Consider the following 20,129-nt stretch of genomic DNA (forward strand, 5'->3'; position numbering starts at 1 on the left):
GAAGCTTCAACTCCGGCCTCCGGTAAGGACGCTCCCCCTCCCTTTCCCCTCAAGTTCTCTACCTGCAGGTACCCCACCAGGACATGGGATGTAAATCATGGCCACACCTGAGCCAGTGCCCCAGCTCCAGGATGGCTGCATTCCTGACATCTATCTGTGAGTTCACAGGTGGGCACAAGCTTCCATGGCCATCCGGAGTGACCTTGTCCCCCCTCCAAAGTCAACAAAGCCAAGTGCTCACTCCTTCACCTTCTGTGGGCCTCCACTCCTCACTCCCTGGGCCTGAGGCCCCCAAAGTCTGGCCTCAGGCTTGCCTGCCACAGTGACCTCAGGCAGAGGGGACCTGATCCTGCCCTGGCCTGGAGCAGCAGAGAGGATCCATGCTGCACGTTCAACATGTGATCCCAGGAAGGGGCTGAGAGTGCAGAGTGTCCCGTGTCCAGATATGGCATCTAATCCTGGTTGGAGTGCATTCTCTCCAAGAAGGGATCTCTGGAGCCCCAGGTGTGTGTGGGTGGGGGGCAGGCCCCCCTGCAGGGTAGAGAAAGAAAACACAACTCTGCTTTAAACCTTGCTCTTTTATTGGGAGGGAAATTTCAGAGTGGGAAGTCACTGGAGCAAAGATGTCAGAGTGTCTGGGCAGCCCCGGGGCTCCTGGTTGGAGGGTGAGGGGGTGGGGAGAGGGGCTCACAGCAGGGGCTGGCCAGGCCCACCAGCTCTGAGAGGGCCACCTTGAGCCCTGATGCTCTATTTCCTTTTAACCAACGAGGGCGCTGAGGAGTAGCACAGTGGTGGGTTTTCTCTCTCTGCCGATGTCTTGTCCAAATCTGGATGAGGAGTAGGAGCCTCTGCCTCGCTCACTGAACAGTGGTCACCACCCTGGGCCTCTGGATGTGGAACTGGGGGTGGGAGAGAGGAAGTGAGGCCAACAGGCCCTCAGCTATGGCCATGTCCGGTGGAAGTTACCTATCTCTGGACCAGGGTGCTGACCGTCCCTGGGCAGCCCCAGGGGTGGGTGGTGGGTGGTAGGTAGTGGGTTGGGGGATGGGGAGGGTAGAGCTCCTAGCTGAGGACAGGCCCCTGAATCACCTCCATGGTGGGATCCACGTTCTCCAGGGAGGGCTGGAAATGGTCATAGATGTTTTCAAGGCTGAATCTGTCCTCCTTCAGATTCTCATCTGCAGAAAGAGGGGCCAGGCTGAGTGAGCCTGGGGGAGGCTGGAGAGGCATAGAGGGAGACTTCTTCCAGTATCTTCCCTAAAGTATCTCCCACTGCCCAACAATCCTTCCACCATTGCAGCCAGTCTATGAGGTGGCTCTGGAAGCGTGCCTGGGGAGCTGGCCCAATGGGATGAGAGGACAAGAGGGAACCACAGCCCCCTGACATGCTTCAGGGTCAGAAGTCATGACCATGGGTAGGCTTGGGGATGATCTGGGTGAGAGTGGACCGGGAGGAAGGCACTGCTCAGGGGTCACCAGCTCACACACCCTCACAGCAATGGGAACCAGGGCAAGCAGAAACCAGCAGGGCCCAGAATCTTCTCTTAGAGCTGGCATGTTTTCAGCAGCCAGTTTCCCAGTTCTGCACATCCCACCCTCCTCAGCCTCCATGATCATGCCTTTCTGTTTCCTTCAAAGTCTTCCCGGGGACTCTGCCCTTTACCCTGCCCTCTTCCATGCCTGTATGCTTCCTTGACCACTCCCAGCTGCCCACTGGCCGAGACCTCTCCCCAGGGTTCAGACCAGAGCTGGTGGTGCCTCCTTCCACTGGCCCACAGTGTGTCCCACCTGCTGCCTCTTTCCGCTGCCAGGCAGTGCTCCAGGCCTTCTCCCTTTTCCAGCCTGTGAGGAACAACCCGGCCCAGCTCACTGGCATCTAAACTACATCTTCTGCTGTCCATTCCTCCCATCCCTCCTACCCCAACTCAGCTGCATCCTCCATCCCCTGCATACTGCAGAGCCATCTCATTGGTCTCCCCCACTTTAGGGCTGTCCCTCCCCAAGTCCACTTAAGTAAGATGTTCAAAATGTATCCCTGGACTCCCTCCCTTAAAGCCCTTCCAGTGTGTCCCCCTCATTACAGATCACAGAGACCTCCACAACCTCCCTGGGATCTGTGTTCCTGGAAGCAGATTATTCACCAGCTCGCAGTACTGCCCCAGCCTGCAGACTGGCTCAGGTGATGCCTCCTCTGCAGTCTTTTCTGATCCCTCCCCACCCTGGCTGGGGCGGACATACTTCTGGGCCCCTGGAGCCCAAGGCATGGCCCTGTCCTCCCACTGACTGTGTGTGCCTCTGAAGCTCTCACAGGGGCTGGTCTCTGGGGGGCAGGATCTGACTCAGCCATGCCTGTTGACCCTCCATGGTGTTTGTCAGAAGGAACTGGTAGGGCAGGACCTGCCCAGGGACTGCGATCATTCATCTCAGTGCAGCAAGAGATTAGCAGATGTGACACGGTGGTTTTCCACGGCAGCGGAGAATCAGAAGAGCTTGAACACACAGGAGGCTCTATGGAGGGGCAGGTGTTTGAACTAGACCTTGGAAACAGAGCCCCCAAGGAGGGGAACCCTCCATACAGTGGTGCAGGAGGCGCAAAAGCATGAAGAAGGTAAAGGTGAGCGTCAGCCCCACACAGATGGGAGTGTTAGAGAGGAGCTGAGAAAAGACAAAGTCAGCAGAGGCAGCGTAAAGGTTCAGGGTCAGGAGGTCGCAGAGAAGCTGGCAGAGCCGGGCAGCCACAGGACACACAAACCCAGCTGGCACCCACAGCCACACTGAATCTGGCTGCAGCACCTTCTCGGCCTTTCTCCGCCCACTAGCTTGCTCCTGGTGAGAAGTACCTTCCCAGATGCCTGTGTTCTGGAAGCTGCCAGGAATGTCTTCTCCTTGCCACTCCCGAGACAGTTTGTATTCTTGCCTGCCAACAGAAACGAGGTGAACAGCTGGCGGCAGGGAGGTGGAGGAGGGAGCCTAGAGCCCTGACCCTTGGCTTCTGGAAAGGGCTACCTCAGCCAAGCCCTGGTTCAGGGAGGGGCCTGTCCCCAGGGCAGTAGCAGAAAACGAAACAACATCACCGTGGCCTGCCCCTCCCTCAGTAGGCCTCTGTTCCCTTATCTTTGAGAAGGGAGCATTAGATCAGAATCAGAGCAACTCCCTCTGACTATATCAGAGGCATCAGGGGCACTGTGCCCATTGTTCCTCAATCTTCTTAGGTGGATCTCCTCCCATTTTACAGCTGAGAAAGCGACACTGGATAGCTCATCCCCAGTGTCCCAGCGCAACAACGTGGCTCTGTGGCAGCCAAAGTGATAACACCAGGTAATGTCATTACATAATCCAATCTCAGGACCCAAGTTTTGAGATGCACTTCTCTGCCAAACAGATCAGGTCAGATCAGCAGGCTGCCTTTTGCTGTTACCCAGAGCTGAGAGGGGCTGAGTCCCCATCAGGCCTCCAAATGCTGAATTGGAAGAAGAACCTTGGGATGTTCCAACTGTGTTCCCCTTTCCCTGGGCCCAGCCCCAGAAGCTCACCTGTGCAATTTTCTCTGGGATCGGCCGAGGAGGACGATCAGGACCACCACCATGACCACCAGCAGTGCTCCCACAGCTCCCACACTCCCATACACCAGGCTCTTGCTGGTTCTCAATGCACAAGTCTCTCCCCAGTACCAGTGCGTGTCTGAGGTCGGGCATCTGGGAACACACCCAAGATCAGGACAGCCAGCTAACATCCCTCACACCCAGTCTCCCAGAAAAGAAAAATGAATGCCAAACCACTGGAAACTGGCTTTCCCTCCCTCCAAGGACAGGCATTGGTTAGGAAGGACCCAGGTTAGGAGGCTCCCTAACACTTAAAGGGCAGTGAGGGGGTGGGGGATGCCCTAGTACAGAGAAGGATTCAGAATCTGAGTTTTGGATGCCTTGTCCTAGGAATGTGATGTCCACCCATCTAATCTCTAGCTGGCAACTTGACTGGCCTGTTACCAATTTTATATTTTATGCTTTTTAAATTATTTTTATTTTTTATTTTTATTTATTTGAGGGAGAGAGAGAGAGCACAAGCAGATGGGAGAGGGAGAACCAGGCTCCCCTCTGAGCAGGGAGCCTGACACAGGGCTCAATCCCAGGACCCCGGGATCATAACCAGAGCCAACGGCAGACACTTAACCCACTGAGCCACCCAAGTGCTCCTATATTTTAAGCTTTTTTTTTTTAAAAGATTTTATTTGTCTATTCATGAGAGACACAGAGACAGAGGCAGAGACACAGGCAGAGGGAGAAGCAGGCCCCACGCAGGGAGCCTGACGCGGGACTCGACCCCGGGTCTCCAGGATCACACCCCGGGCCGAAGGCGGCATTAAACCCCTGGGCCACCAGAGCTGCCCCTATTTTATGCTTTAATTTATGCTCTCCCAAATGTAGTGCCCCAGTTATAACTAGATGTGATAATGGCACTGTGGCTAGGATACCAAAAGGAAAATGAAATGTAGATATAGAGATCTATAGATACAGAATTGGAAATTGGTAACTGGAACTTTCTCAGGAAGGGGTTTGTTCTGTCCTAAGACACTCATGTCTATAACCTGCACCTCCTCCTCCCTCTGGTGGGGGCTAGGAGTGAAGGGAAACCCAGGTAGAAGAAAGAGGGATGGTGCAGAGGAGCTCTCCCTCCCCACCCCTGCTCCATGACTGGTGAAAGGTACAGTCCTACCACGAGACAGAGTGGGTGCTGGCCTTAGAGGGACTGGACACTCACAAACAGCGGGGGCCACTTCGTTGCAACTGGCATTCACCCTCATGACAGTTCAGTTGCGACTTAGTCCCAGAAGTGCACTTGGTCACACAGGCCAGCTTCCCATCCAGTTCATCCACATAGTAGAACTGGGCATAGTCCTTTGCAGCCTTCTGGGTGCATTGCTCTGGGGGTGAAGAGTGGGCAGCAAGCATCAGCCTGGTTAAAGCACCCCCAGCCTCCATATGTACTGCCCACACTTGTCCCCCAACACCCACCACTCTATGGAGGTGCTTACCCTGCAGGTCAAAGCCCAGCTTCACAGTCTTGTTCACAATGGTGGCTTCCTCATTGTAGCACAGATGTAAGGAGGCTGCTAAGCATAGCAGGAAAGAACAAAACATAAACACTGCTCTCTACCCTACTAGAGTCTTGGCCTATCCCTAGATGCAGCTGGGCCTGTTAGCAGACTCAGATAGAGGCATTAGGGCTGGTGACAACCTGAGCCCGAGACCAGGAGCAGCTGCTGGGGCACACTGCAGAGTCTAAGGAAGACACCCGGGGGGGCTTCTGGATCCCTATGGATAAGTCTCTGGAGTTCCAGAAAAGAGGAGAGATGCAGGGCAGTCAGAGGCTGAGACCTCCCTATAGGACCCCTCTCATCCTTTCCCTACCACCATCAGGGCCTACCTCTGCACTCTTCCGAATCACCAGGTAGCCTTTTGGTCTCATTCATAATCTTGACCGTTATGATTTCAATGAGGTTTTCAAACAGTTTCTGAAAATCTGAAGTGTAGTTTGTCTCCATGACAACATCATGTTCCACCACAACACTGCCATTGCTAGAATCAGGAGTCAATGATTCATCAGTCACTCTGGGTCACCCACCCTCCCAGAAAGTGGGGCCCACAAAGCAAGAAGGGTGATGGGAGACAGTTAGCTATGTGACTCAGATGCAGAACAGACTAGGGACTCTTCCCTCCAAGAGTTAACATCCTAGACAGAAGCTGCAGAGTAAAATGATCTAAGATTCCAAAATATCAGTGATCACAAGAAATGCCATTGGATAAAATTCATTCCTAAAAATGGAAGCTCTTGGGTGAAGATGTAGCAAAATTGAACCCTTGGGCACTGTTGGCAAGAATGTCAAATGGTACAGCCACTGCGGCAAACAGTATGACAGCTCCTCAAAAAATTAAAAATAAAATTACCATATGACCCAGCAATTCCACTTATTGGTATTTACCCAAAAGATTTGAAAGCAGGGATTAAAGACATATTTGTACACCCATGTTCATAGAAGCATTATTCACAATAGCTAAAAGGTGGAAGCAACCTAAGTAGGTGTCCACTGATGGATGAATGGATAAACAAAAGGTGGTATACAGTACAATGAAATGTTATTCAATCTTACTAAAGAAGAAAATTTTGACACATGCTGCAATGTGGATGAACCTTGAGGACATTGTGCCAAGTGAAATAAGCCAGTAACAAAAGGATAAATACTGTATGAATATTTACATGAGCACTAATATGAAGTCCCTAGAGTTATCCAGTTCCTAGAGACAGAAAGTAGAATGGGGGTTGCCTGAGGTGGGTTGAGGAGGAGTTGAGAGTTTTTGTTTAAAGTTTTTGTTTTGCTTAAGTTTGGGAAGATGAGAAAGCTCTGGAGATGGACTGTGGTGGTGGTTGCACAACAATGTTAATGTACTTAATGCCACTGAACTATACATTTAAAGTGATTAATTTAATGGTTAATGGCAAAATTTATATTATGGCTATTTTACCACCATAAAAAATATTTTAAACTAAAACTTTTTAAATGGAGGCTGTTGGACTATATTTTAAAACCAAATAAGTATGCTTTTAGAAATGAAAAAAAATGTGAGGTCACTTTAGAAATATAAGATTCCCCCCCGCAAAAAAAAAAAGAAATATAAGATTCCAATCCAGAAGCTCCTTGTTAGATGGCCAGTGGGACACCGAGAGATCTTAAGATAAGATCTGTCACCAGTCACAGCCATTATCAGAGAAGACAGGAGGACAAAACCCAACAAAGGCTTGTGCCAAAATGGAGATGGAAACAAGCGCTGGTCCTGGGCAAGGGGTAAGGGTAGGGTAGAGGACACCGAGACATAGAAGCGCATGGGCCCTTGACAGTATGAATATGCCTTTTTTCCTACTGGGCAAGACACCCTCCAGGCTCCCTTCCCTCCCTTCTACTTTTCACTCTCCTTTAGGGGATCTGCTTCTCCTGCCTATCCCTTAGATGCTGGTGCTTGACATGCTTCTTTCCTGGGAAATGTTCACCCCTGTGCTGTGAACCCCAAGCCACCATATGGTCTACTCTTAGGACTTCCAGCAACTTCTATCCAGGGAAACCAACACCAGAGTCTCTGCTGCAGACACTTTCTATCACATGTTCCACCACATGCTGTTCTATTACTCAACCATTCAATGTGGCTGGGCCCTGGGCACTTGAAACTCCATATGGCCCACTCATCATCTTCTTTCCCACCTCCCTCCTCTTTACCTTCCTCATCTCAGCAAAGGGTACTCTATACTCCCAGCAGCCCAGAAAACTGGTGCCATTCCTCCTTCTCTGCAAATACCCATCAAATCTCCATGATCTGCTGGTCTTGCTTCCTAAAGACCTTTCACACTGGACTATTTTTCTTCTGCATTGTCACTTCTCTGGTCCAGGCCACTATAATCTCCTTCCCCTGTCCACCATTCTCAGTCCTGCAGCCAGATTGAACTCTCTGAAGTGCAAATAAGATACCTTCCCACATGGACCAAAACTACTGATGCCTAAAGATTAAGTAACTGGGTATGGGTCATCTTTCCACCTCCTCTCCCACCATGATTTCAAGCTGCCAATTGTTCTTTATGTTTCTGCAATCAACTCTCCTCTATTTTACCTCTAAGCTCCTCATCAGCAATTCCCTCTACATGGCTTATTCTTCATGATTCAAGCCTCAGCTTAGCTATCATGTCTTCCCAAAAGATTTCCCTCCACCTTACCCAGCTTGCATTCAGCCTCTCCCATTGCACCCTGTGTGTTTTTTACTGTTAACTCTAACCATATTGCACAACTATTTTACTATGTTCTGCCACCCTTTGCTCCATGAAGACCAGAACCGCTGCATTCCCTGCACCTACCACAGGGTAGGCTTTCAATACAAGCTGTTGAATGGATGAAGGATAAATAAATGAATGAATAAATGAATGGTTCAGAGCCTTCTGGTGTTGCCTGTGGGCTGCGGGGTGGGGGGGTTCCCTCTGGCCCAGCCAGGTACTGATACTCATTCAAGATGGGAGAAGACAAGAGAGCAGAGAGGGGGGCTTCCCACAGACTATAAATCTGACCTGCCCCCAACACACACACACATACTCACAACAGTCTCCTAATGATCACGCCTCTGTACTGGGGAAAGTCTTTGCCCATATAAGCTTTATCCATCTGAAAGAAATGAGGCAGCTGAGCAGCCCCTGCTCCATCTCAGAGGAAGCCCCAGGGCCCCCTCCCCCAGGGAACCCAAGGTATTAGCTCACAGAAAAGAAGGAAGGAAAGGTATAGGGATGCTCCCTCCATTAGGATGTGGGTGAGGTGGTGCTCAAGGAAAGGGGCTCTAAGAGGACCCCCTCTCGGGACTTGGGAAGACTGAAGGGATCCATGGGCTGAGAAACTCCAAAGTCAATCAGAATGAGCTCCTGTATCCCAATGACATTGGACATCCATATTGGGGAATCTGGGATTTTCCCGCTCTTACCTGACTCTTGAATAGTTGAGTGAAATTCTGGTAGACTGGGGAGGATATGTTATTCAGGTCTTTTGTGAAATTCCTATTAGTCACTTTCACTGTCACACCTAAGGTGGCATTGATTTTTTCCGGGATTTCTGTGGGAATAGGTCATATTATGCATGAGATAGCAACCTCCCAATAATGTCTTCTGGGATTGGTTAATTCTCTGCCTCCTGGTCTCATAGAGGTAAAGAAAGTGAATAGGAGGGTGGATGGAAATTCAAGAGGCAAGTAAGAGTCACTAAAACTGGGACACCTGAGTGGCTCAGTGGTTGAGCATCTGCCTTTGGCTCAGGGCGTGATCCCAGGGTCCTGGGATCGAGTCCCATGCTGGGCTCCCTGCATGGAGCCTGCTTCTACCTCTGCCTATGTCTCTGCCTCTCTCTCTGTGTCTCTCAAGAATAAATAAATAAAATCTTTTAAAAAAAGAGTCACTAAAACTCCTGCCCCTTGTCTCTGAACACCATGAGGAGTTAATGGCCAGGATCATGACCCAGAGAAAGCTAAGTGGAGGGCTCCGAAAGAGTTGGGTTAGAAACATCTTGATCCAACGGACATATAAGCTAGTGAAAAGAGCCCTGAAGAAGGGTCCATCCTCTACGTAGGCATTTGGGCCTAGGTAAATATCATATTTTTTCCTCTACCTGCACAATGAGGTAGCAGTAGCAGAAAATCCTTCCAGTGTTGCCCTCCTATTTAAATGGTTAGGGACAATTTGTAGGTCTCAGAAAAGTTCATTACCGATGAAGAATGAGTCCACAAGGGACTTGCACTGGTAACCAAAGAAGCCTTGGGCACAGACACACTCTTTTCCATTCCATATGGTCCCATTGTGGCACTGCCCTGTGAAGGGATAGAATTCACAGCAGTCAACATGGAAGTCCAAGGGACAAAAATACTGGCCCCCAATCCAGGTCCTGTCATTCAGACATTGTGCTGATAGAGAATAGAACCCTCTACCATAACCTCAAGCTTCAAGGGGATAGAAAGGATGAAGGACAATGGGGAATACGGAAACAAGAAATGAGAGGGGATGAGCAAAGAAAGCAAGAGCTCTAAAAATAAAAAGAGAAAATACAAGACAACATTATCCATGTGGACGACATTCACTGACAATAAGAAGACACTGGAGAGGTGGAACAAGACCACGAAGAGGTCAAAGCTGATTAGCTGATGAGAAAGGAGAGCTGATGAGCAGGAGAGGCACACAGAGTGACATGCAGAAATACTTACTCACTGTTGTAGCTGAAGACTGGGTCGTCATCACAGTTGTGTGTGTGCTAGTGAACAGGGGATGGAGAGTTGAAGAAGTAGTGACCCCAGGGACTGAGGTATGGGAAAAGCCAGGTAGAGTGGAGGACAGAAGAGGAGAAAAACCAGAGGAAGTTGTAATGGCTGAAGAAGAGTCAGAGACTGGCCTGGAGGAAAAACCAGGGATAGCTGAGGCTGAAGAAGCACCAGGGACTATAGTTCGGGAGCTGTCATATGATATTGGTATGCTTGGTGACCTTGTGCTGCTTTGAAAGATAGTAGATCCTCCACTGAGGGTGGTAGCTGTTGGTCTGGAGAAGACTCTAGTTGTAGAAGAGAAAGTTAGAGCTGATGGGGATGTAGAACTAGGGCTGTCTGTGGCAGAGGGGATGGAAGTAGAAATCATCGGTTTGGCAGAATCACTATTGGTGATGAAGAGAGTGGAATTCTCATTCAAGGTGGTGGGCATTAGTCCACAGGTGGCTGGGAGTGAAGAGGAATGGATGGGGCTTGATGAAGATAATGGACTAAGATCTTCAGTGGTATTGGGTGCATGAGATGAATCAGTTGTCTTGGAGGAATAAGTGGTAGTGGTGAAGACACTGGATTCCTCAGTGATGGTTGTGATGGTAGAACTTGATGAGGGCGTAGAACCCCGACTAGGAGTGGTAGAGGAAGTGGCAATAGAAACTGCAGAATGAGACAAATCAGAAATGGTGTAGATGGTTGGCTTTTCTGTGAAAATTGTGGCCGTTTGTGCAGAGACCAAGATAGTAGTGGATGATTCATCAGAGCTTGGTGTGGAAATAAAACTTCCATTTACAGTGGTAGAGGAGGTAACCACTGAATCAGTGGAGTGAGACAAAACAGATAGGGTTGTGTGGGCAGTGGATGCTTCAGGAAGGAATGTGGGTACTTGCCCAGAGACAGGAATAGTGGAAATTAATTCATCGAGACCAGATGGGGAAGAATGACTTTCATTATGAGTAGTATACAAGGTATCATGTGTAACTGTTGGATCTGATGTGTTTCTTGATATCCACCTGTAGTGGAAATGGATCCCCCTGAACTTGAAGTAGAAGCAGAACTTGTGCTCTCCTTGGAAAGAGTTGTGTCGGAACTCATTGTAACTATGGAAAAATCAGGAGTATCTGAATAGAGAGTAGACGGATCACTTAGACTTAAGGATGTCTGATGTGAGACACCCATGGTACTAGAAAGCTGGCCGGAAACTGAAAGGAGACAGAACTTGCTTCCAATTTTGTAAAAGAAGTTTCAGAGGAAACAGTAGATTTGACAAATCAGACACACTGGTGTACACAGTCGGCTCTTCTGTGACAATCATAGTGGTTATTTCAGAGATTAGAGTCGGGTTAGAGAGGTCACTGGGATGAGAAGGGAAAGCAGAATGTGCCTCATGTGTGCTATACAAGGAGGGGAACGAATAATTGCGCTTGACACTGTTGAAGTTAGGGCACTCAAAGCAGACCGGGGGGAAAGATTGTTTCCCCTTCACCTCCCGAAGTAGTAAAAGACTCACGGGAACTTGATGTGGGGAAGTAACTTTTATCCACTTCAGTAAAAGTGCTTGAAAATGAGTGTGTGACTGCAGAGGAATGGGACATGGTGCTATGGTCCGTGGACTCCTGGGGGAAACCAGTAGCAGTCGGTCCTGAGACAGCCGGGCTGGTAGACAGGTCTCCTGGCCTCGATGGGACGGTGGAACGGCCAGCGTCTGTGGTATGGGAAACGTGGGTTGACGCCGTGGGCTCAGATGAAGCTGGCACAGTGGGGATGATGGTTGTCTCGCCTGTGGGAGTGGAGCCGGCTTGCCCAGTGACCACAGTGTGGGTAGAGAGCTCACTGGGGCTCCATGTGGAGGTGGGAATCTCACTATCTGTGCTGTGGGAGGCAGTAGTGGAAAAGGATGGTGTGGACAACTCCGAGGGGGCAGTGGCGGTGTAGATCGTGGACCCTGCAGCAAGAGATGTGGTTGTGTGTCCGCCATCAGCATGGGTAGTAAAAGGCCAGCAGTCGTTGGTGTGGAAGCAGAAACTGCATCCTCTCCGCTGGTGGTGCTGTGTGAGATACCCGTTGGCTCTGATAAGTGAGGGGTGCCTGGATACACACTGGATCCGTCCACGAGGCCCGTGGTCGTCTGTGCTGAGACAGAGACGGTGGTCGACAGCTGGCCCGGACCTGAAGGGGACGCGGAGCTTCCGTCACCCACCGTATAGGAGGTTTCTGAAGTAACGGTCGTTTCGGTCAAAGCAGACACAGTTGTGAAGACGGAGGGCAACGCTGAAAGGGCGGTAGTGCTGTGTCCGGTGGTCAGGGTGGTGGTGGAAGAGTCTTCCTGGCTTGAGGGACTTGGAGAGCCTGTAGTATAGGAAGCCACTGTGTATTCCGATGACTCTGAGACGATTGTGGAGAAAGTAGACTCCGTAGCACTGGGTGAGGCTGACGGTCCCGAACCCGGGGAAGTGGCTAAAGACTCGGTGGGACTTGACGTAGACATGGGACTTGCATCACCCTTGGTAAAAGTGGTTGCCGATGAGTCCGGAGGTTGAGGAGAATCAGAGATGGTGCCGTGGTCCGTGGATTCCTGGGGGACACCAGTAGCAGTCGGTCCTGAGACAGCCGGGCTGGTAGACAGGTCTCCTGGCCTCGATGGGACGGTGGAACGGCCGGCGTCTGTGGTATGGGAAACGTGGGTTGACGCCGTGGGCTCAGATGAAGCTGGCACAGTGGGGATGATGGTTGTCTCGCCTGTGGGAGTGGAGCCGGCTTGCCCAGTGACCACAGTGTGGGTAGAGAGCTCACTGGGGCTCCATGTGGAGGTGGGAATCTCACTATCTGTGCTGTGGGAGGCAGTAGTGGAAAAGGATGGTGTGGACAACTCTGAGGGGGCCGTGGCGGTGTAGATCGTGGACCCTGCAGCAAGAGATGTGGTTGTGTGTCCGCCATCAGCATGGGTAGTAAAAGGGCCAGCAGTCGTTGGTGTGGAAGCAGAAACTGCATCCTCTCCGCTGGTGGTGCTGTGTGGGATACCCGTTGGCTCTGATGAGTGAGGGGTGCCTGGATACACACTGGATCCGTCCACGAGGCCCGTGGTCGTCTGTGCTGAGACAGAGACGGTGGTCGACAGCTGGCCCGGACCTGAAGGGGACGCGGAGCTTCCGTCACCCACCGTATAGGAGGTTTCTGAAGTAACGGTCATTTCGGTCAAAGCAGACACAGTTGTGAAGACGGAGGGCAATGCCGAAAGGGCGGTAGTGCTGTGTCCGGTGGTCAGGGTGCTGGTGGAAGAGTCTTCCTGGCTTGAGGGACTTGGAGAGCCTGTAGTATAGGAAGCCACTGTGTATTCCGATGACTCTGAGACGATTGTGGAGAAAGTAGACTCCGTAGCACTGGGTGAGGCTGACGGTCCCGAACCCGGGGAAGTGGCTAAAGACTCGGTGGGACTTGACGTAGACATGGGACTTGCATCACCCTTGGTAAAAGTGGTTGCCGATGAGTCCAGGGGTTGAGGAGAATCAGAGATGGTGCCGTGGTCCGTGGATTCCTGGGGGATACCAGTAGCAGTCGGTCCTGAGACAGCCGGGCTGGTAGACAGGTCTCCTGGCCTCGATGGGACGGTGGAACGGCCGGCATCTGTGGTATGGGAAACGTGGGTTGACGCCGTGGGCTCAGATGAAGCTGGCACAGTGGGGATGATGGTTGTCTCGCCTGTGGGAGTGGAGCCGGCTTGCCCAGTGACCACAGTGTGGGTAGAGAGCTCACTGGGGCTCCATGTGGAGGTGGGAATCTCACTATCTGTGCTGTAGGAGGCAGTAGTGGAAAAGGATGGTGTGGACAACTCTGAGGGGGCCGTGGCGGTGTAGATCGTGGACCCTGCAGCAAGAGATGTGGTTGTGTGTCCGCCATCAGCATGGGTAGTAAAAGGGCCAGCAGTCGTTGGTGTGGAAGCAGAAACTGCATCCTCTCCGCTGGTGGTGCTGTGTGGGATACCCGTTGGCTCTGATGAGTGAGGGGTGCCTGGATACACACTGGATCCGTCCACGAGGCCCGTGGTCGTCTGTGCTGAGACAGAGACGGTGGTCGACAGCTGGCCCGGACCTGAAGGGGACGCGGAGCTTCCGTCACCCACCGTATAGGAGGTTTCTGAAGTAACGGTCGTTTCGGTCAAAGCAGACACAGTTGTGAAGACGGAGGGCAACGCCGAAAGGGCGGTAGTGCTGTGTCCAGTGGTCAGGGTGCTGGTGGAAGAGTCTTCCTGGCTCGAGGGACTTGGAGAGCCTGTAGTGTAGGAAGCCACTGTGTATTCCGATGACTCTGAGACGATTGTGGAGAAAGTAGACTCCGTAGCACTGGGTGAGGCTGACGGTCCCGAACCCGGGGAAGTGGCTAAAGACTCGGTGGGACTTGACGTAGACATGGGACTTGCATCACCCTTGGTAAAAGTGGTTGCCGATGAGTCCGGAGGTTGAGGAGAATCAGAGATGGTGCCGTGGTCCGTGGATTCCTGGGGGACACCAGTAGCAGTCGGTCCTGAGACAGCCAGGCTGGTAGACAGGTCTCCTGGCCTCGATGGGACGGTGGAACGGCCGGCGTCTGTGGTATGGGAAACGTGGGTTGACGCCGTGGGCTCAGATGAAGCTGGCACAGTGGGGATGATGGTTGTCTCGCCTGTGGGAGTGGAGCCGGCTTGCCCAGTGACCACAGTGTGGGTAGAGAGCTCACTGGGGCTCCATGTGGAGGTGGGAATCTCACTATCTGTGCTGTGGGAGGCAGTAGTGGAAAAGGATGGTGTGGACAACTCCGAGGGGGCAGTGGCGGTGTAGATCGTGGACCCTGCAGCAAGAGATGTGGTTGTGTGTCCGCCATCAGCATGGGTAGTAAAAGGGCCAGCAGTCGTTGGTGTGGAAGCAGAAACTGCATCCTCTCCGCTGGTGGTGCTGTGTGGGATACCCGTTGGCTCTGATGAGTGAGGGGTGCCTGGATACACACTGGATCCGTCCACGAGGCCCGTGGTCGTCTGTGCTGAGACAGAGACGGTGGTCGACAGCTGGCCCGGACCTGAAGGGGACGCGGAGCTTCCGTCACCCACCGTATAGGAGGTTTCTGAAGTAACGGTCGTTTCGGTCAAAGCAGACACAGTTGTGAAGACGGAGGGCAATGCCGAAAGGGCGGTAGTGCTGTGTCCGGTGGTCAGGGTGGTGGTGGAAGAGTCTTCCTGGCTTGAGGGACTTGGAGAGCCTGTAGTATAGGAAGCCACTGTGTATTCCGATGACTCTGAGACGATCGTGGAGAAAGTAGACTCCGTAGCACTGGGTGAGGCTGACGGTCCCGAACCCGGGGAAGTGGCTAAAGACTCGGTGGGACTTGACATAGACATGGGACTTGCATCACCCTTGGTAAAAGTGGTTGCCGATGAGTCCAGGGGTTGAGGAGAATCAGAGATGGTGCCGTGGTCCGTGGATTCCTGGGGGACACCAGTAGCAGTCGGTCCTGAGACAGCCAGGCTGGTAGACAGGTCTCCTGGCCTCGATGGGACAGTGGAACGGCCGGCGTCTGTGGTATGGGAAACGTGGGTTGACGCCGTGGGCTCAGATGAAGCTGGCACAGTGGGGATGATGGTTGTCTCGCCTGTGGGAGTGGAGCCGGCTTGCCCAGTGACCACAGTGTGGGTAGAGAGCTCACTGGGGCTCCATGTGGAGGTGGGAATCTCACTATCTGTGCTGTGGGAGGCAGTAGTGGAAAAGGATGGTGTGGACAACTCTGAGGGGGCCGTGGCGGTGTAGATCGTGGACCCTGCAGCAAGAGATGTGGTTGTGTGTCCGCCATCAGCATGGGTAGTAAAAGGGCCAGCAGTCGTTGGTGTGGAAGCAGAAACTGCATCCTCTCCGCTGGTGGTGCTGTGTGAGATACCCGTTGGCTCTGATGAGTGAGGGGTGCCTGGATACACACTGGATCCGTCCACGAGGCCCGTGGTCGTCTGTGCTGAGACAGAGACGGTGGTCGACAGCTGGCCCGGACCTGAAGGGGACGCGGAGCTTCCGTCACCCACCGTATAGGAGGTTTCTGAAGTAACGGTCGTTTCAGTCAAAGCAGACACAGTTGTGAAGACGGAGGGCAACGCTGAAAGGGCGGTAGTGCTGTGTCCAGTGGTCAGGGTGGTGGTGGAAGAGTCTTCCTGGCTTGAGGGACTTGGAGAGCCTGTAGTATAGGAAGCCACTGTGTATTCCGATGACTCTGAGACGATCGTGGAGAAAGTAGACTCCGTAGCACTGGGTGAGGCTGACGGTCCCGAACCCGGGGAAGTGGCTAAAGACTCGGTGGGACTTGACGTAGACATGGGACTTGCATCACCCTTGGTAAAAGTGGTTGCCGATGAGTCCAGGGGTTGAGGAGAATCAGAGATGGTGCCGTGGTCCGTGGATTCCTGGGGGACACCAGTAGCAGTCGGTCCTGAGACAGCCGGGCTGGTAGACAGGTCTCCTGGCCTCGATGGGACAGTGGAACGGCCGGCGTCTGTGGTATGGGAAACGTGGGTTGACGCCGTGGGCTCAGATGAAGCTGGCACAGTGGGGATGATGGTTGTCTCGCCTGTGGGAGTGGAGCCGGCTTGCCCAGTGACCACAGTGTGGGTAGAGAGCTCACTGGGGCTCCATGTGGAGGTGGGAATCTCACTATCTGTGCTGTGGGAGGCAGTAGTGGAAAAGGATGGTGTGGACAACTCTGAGGGGGCCGTGGCGGTGTAGATCGTGGACCCTGCAGCAAGAGATGTGGTTGTGTGTCCGCCATCAGCATGGGTAGTAAAAGGGCCAGCAGTCGTTGGTGTGGAAGCAGAAACTGCATCCTCTCCGCTGGTGGTGCTGTGTGGGATACCCGTTGGCTCTGATGAGTGAGGGGTGCCTGGATACACACTGGATCCGTCCACGAGGCCCGTGGTCGTCTGTGCTGAGACAGAGACGGTGGTCGACAGCTGGCCCGGACCTGAAGGGACGCGGAGCTTCCGTCATTTGTTTTATAGGAATTTTTAGAAGAATACATTGATGTTGAGAATTCTTCTTTGTTCACGGTTGTAGGTGAGCCTGTGGCTACAGAAGAATCAGAAATCATGTTCTTGTCTCTGTTTTTCTGAGTCACCTCATTGGTATTCAGCTCTGAGTCTACTGGACTTGTAGATAATTCTCTAGGTCTCAATGTTCTTTCAGACCTTCCTTTGTCTACAACGTGAGAATGCTCAGATGAATCAGTGGATATAGACAAATCAGAAACGGTGGTATAGGTGCTTGCCACCCGTGTCAGAGGTGTGGTGGTTTTTTCTGTATCTGTAGTGAGGGTATAGTGTTCAATGGGACTTGATGAATAAGCAGGAATTTCCTTTGCTGTGCTGTAGGAATAGTTTGTAAAAGATGTCAATGTGGACACCTCCTGAAACAAGGATCTGTTCACAATTCCATGATCATCTCTGGTGGTAAAAGTTTCTCTAGAGCCTAATGTGGAAGCCAACATTTCATCCTCTTTGCTAAAGGTACTGTGTGAGGTCATTGTAAGCTTGGACAATTTAGGGGTGCCTGTATACAAAATCGATCCTTCTGTGAGGTCTGAATCTGTCTGTGCTGAGCTAGTAAGGGTGGTAGATAGGTGACCAGAGCTAGAAGAAGATGCAGCACTTCTATCTTCCGAGGTGGAAGAGGTCCCAGAGGAAACAGTTGATTTGGACAATTCAGGACTGGTTGTGAAGGCAGAAGTCAATTCAGTAAAAGCTGTCATGCTGTCACCAGTGTTCATAGTTGTGGTTGAAAATCCACTGGGGCTCAAAGAATTAGAAGAACTTGTAGAAGATGAGACTGTAGAATTTGATGAGTTTGAACCAGCTGTGATGACAGTGGATTTTTCAGAAATAGATGTGGCAGAGAGAGTAGAGGGGTCACTGGAATTCGATGTGGATGCATCGTTGGTAGAGATGATTGTAGATGACTCTGTGGATTGAAAAAAATCAGAGATAATGCTGTGAATTTGTCAATGAATTTAGTGACAATCTGTCCCAGATAGCTGGTCAACCTGTGATGCTGAAGAACAACTCTTTTCAGAGGTATAGCAAGTATCAGAGGAACCTGCTTATTTGGACAACTTACCAGTGATGATCTAGACTTTTGTCTCTTCTGGAATACACTAGTTTGTCTAGAGGGCAAGATGTCACTAGATAAGGTTCTGGACGTTGATTGTGATTTATGACTTGGATAGTTAGTTGTATGGTTACGGATTTTGACAAATCTGTATGGCTGCTCAGAAATACATATATTCTGCCCCAAAGCCTATACCTTCTTCCCTAAGCACTTTGGGACGTGTTTTATTACTTTGGCATAAATATGAAAGGGCAATTGTACCACATAAATGCCCCATACACATTCCTTTTGCTCCTCATATTCTGTGATTTCCAGACCACTTGGTTACCTTGAGTCATCAGGCTGCTACTTAGATTGACAAGTCTCTCTTCCCCATCTCTTACATGTGAGAACCCCTACTCTATCCTAGCATTTCACACAGACCCAGGAGGAATAGGAGAGCTAAGGCATGTTACTATGGATAATTCACCCCCTGTCCATTCTCTCCAGACACACTTACTCAAGGGCTAGCCATATGACCACCTCTACTTGGACACTCTCTGGCCCAAGTGAGCTCCTCCTACTCCTTGGCCCCATAGCCTACTCAATAGACCACAGTTGTCTAAGAGAAAGAGTGCTGGGAATTCATCTTGCAACTGGAGGTCTCATTATGTCATCTCTTTGCCACTTAGAACATGCAATTACATGTGTAAGACTCTGTTCACCTGTATAGGATGGGACTATAATCCTGGCTCCTCTTTCCTGCCTATGAGATGAATAAGATCAAATATGAAAAGAATCTTTGTGATAATAGTGCCGTAAAGTAGGGAGTATTAGGAATTCTACAGGATGGTATGAGGGGACTTGTTTAAAAGGGCAGAGCATGCAGCTTTCCGTGTCTCCTGTCAGTACCTCACTCCACCCCAAGATGCCTTAGAGCTGCGACTTTCTCACCTCTCATGAGGATGGATCTTTGCCACTGGCAGAAAGGACCATGGTGGCCTCTGCCATTCCAGACACCCCATTTTCACAAGGTCCTGACAGTCACAGGGAGAGGCCAGAAGCTGGACAAGAACTGGAAGCCAGGGTAAGCAGGGAGTGGACAATTAGTCAAGACAGGTCATTCACATCAACAGCTCTAGATCCTTGGTTTTGAAGACCACCATCAGAATATTTAGGAAACAGCACTAGCAATCCACTGATCCATGATTTCAGGTCAAAACTATAATAATGTCTAAGACTTTTGGAATTCTACATTAATGAGAAACATTGAAAAGATTTTCTTGGCTGTTTTTTTTTAAGTCAGTAGATATGTTTATTTTGCCCAATCCTCTTGCCTGTGAGTTAGATTTTGTCTAATTTGGCAAAGTGGGAGTAGAGGATGTAAGCTGGAGAGGCTACCAAGGTGGGGGGCATCCCTGAATCATGGGTATGAAGAGGATCAGAAAGAGGCAGCACTCAGGGGCTTTGGACAATACAAAACAAAGCATAGCAGGGCTCAGAGTAACCTAAGCCTGGCTCTAGGACCTCAGAGCTGCCTTCTCTTTCCTATCATCCTTCCTTGAAGGATGGGCCACTCTGCCCTCCTGGCTTCTGAAGGTGCTTTCTGACTCACGCCTCTGAAGCCCCCTTTGATTTCACCCAGAGGTGACCACAGTCCTCAGCCTCCCTACCTTCGTGTGCCCATGGGAAAACCACTACTCAGCTCTGCCCCACCCTTGTCCTTGTAACTGCTGAGACTGTGCTAGGCCCTGGGGATGGCCGACCACTCAGCCCTCTGACCTTGATGGGGCTCCTGCCCATTCCTTTGCCAGTGCAAGGTAGAGGTAGTCAAGGCCCACATGAAGGGAGGTGGCGGTGACCCCAGCAGGGGGGGTGTGGGGATGGAAGAAGGAAACAGCCAGAAAGTAATATCTGAACTGCCGTTTCCCTTTCTTTAAGAAGAGTTTCATGGATTTAGGCATTATAAATTTTACTGGACTTTTTAAGTTATAAACGTAGACTGTTTGTTGTGACAAGTCAAACAATGAATAGACACATAAAGGCAGTTTATGGTCGTGTCTCTAACTGAATCACAAAGAACGAATTGGGGTGGGGAGAGCTGGCATTTATTGGCCACCCATCAGCAACCCATACTAGCCTTATCACAATTGTAACTCAGCAGTTATGTAGAGAACAGCCTACACAATCCGCTGACACCCCCTCCCCCACCACCCAAAGC

The 20,129-nt window shown here is 51.1% G+C and overlaps 1 protein-coding gene across 1 annotated transcript; it reads right to left on the reverse strand.

Annotated features, from left to right (window-relative positions):
- Positions 1-563: 563 nt before the first annotated feature.
- On the reverse strand, positions 564-16,791 carry MUC12 (mucin 12, cell surface associated). Its single transcript, XM_049111097.1, has 13 exons — positions 14,368-16,791; positions 12,448-13,407; positions 11,332-11,488; positions 9,282-9,383; positions 8,508-8,635; positions 8,133-8,197; positions 5,425-5,576; positions 5,033-5,110; positions 4,759-4,921; positions 3,534-3,695; positions 2,841-2,917; positions 1,090-1,178; positions 564-899 (listed from the first exon to the last, which is right to left on the reverse strand). Exons 1-13 carry the CDS (start codon positions 16,147-16,149, stop codon positions 858-860), a joined length of 3,957 nt encoding a protein of 1,318 aa, XP_048967054.1. The 5' UTR covers positions 16,150-16,791; the 3' UTR covers positions 564-857.
- Between the last annotated feature and the right edge of the window lie 3,338 nt (positions 16,792-20,129).

This window comes from Canis lupus, chromosome 6 (genome assembly GCF_003254725.2).
Source record: "Canis lupus dingo isolate Sandy chromosome 6, ASM325472v2, whole genome shotgun sequence".
In the NCBI taxonomy this organism is placed as follows: domain Eukaryota; kingdom Metazoa; phylum Chordata; class Mammalia; order Carnivora; family Canidae; genus Canis; species Canis lupus.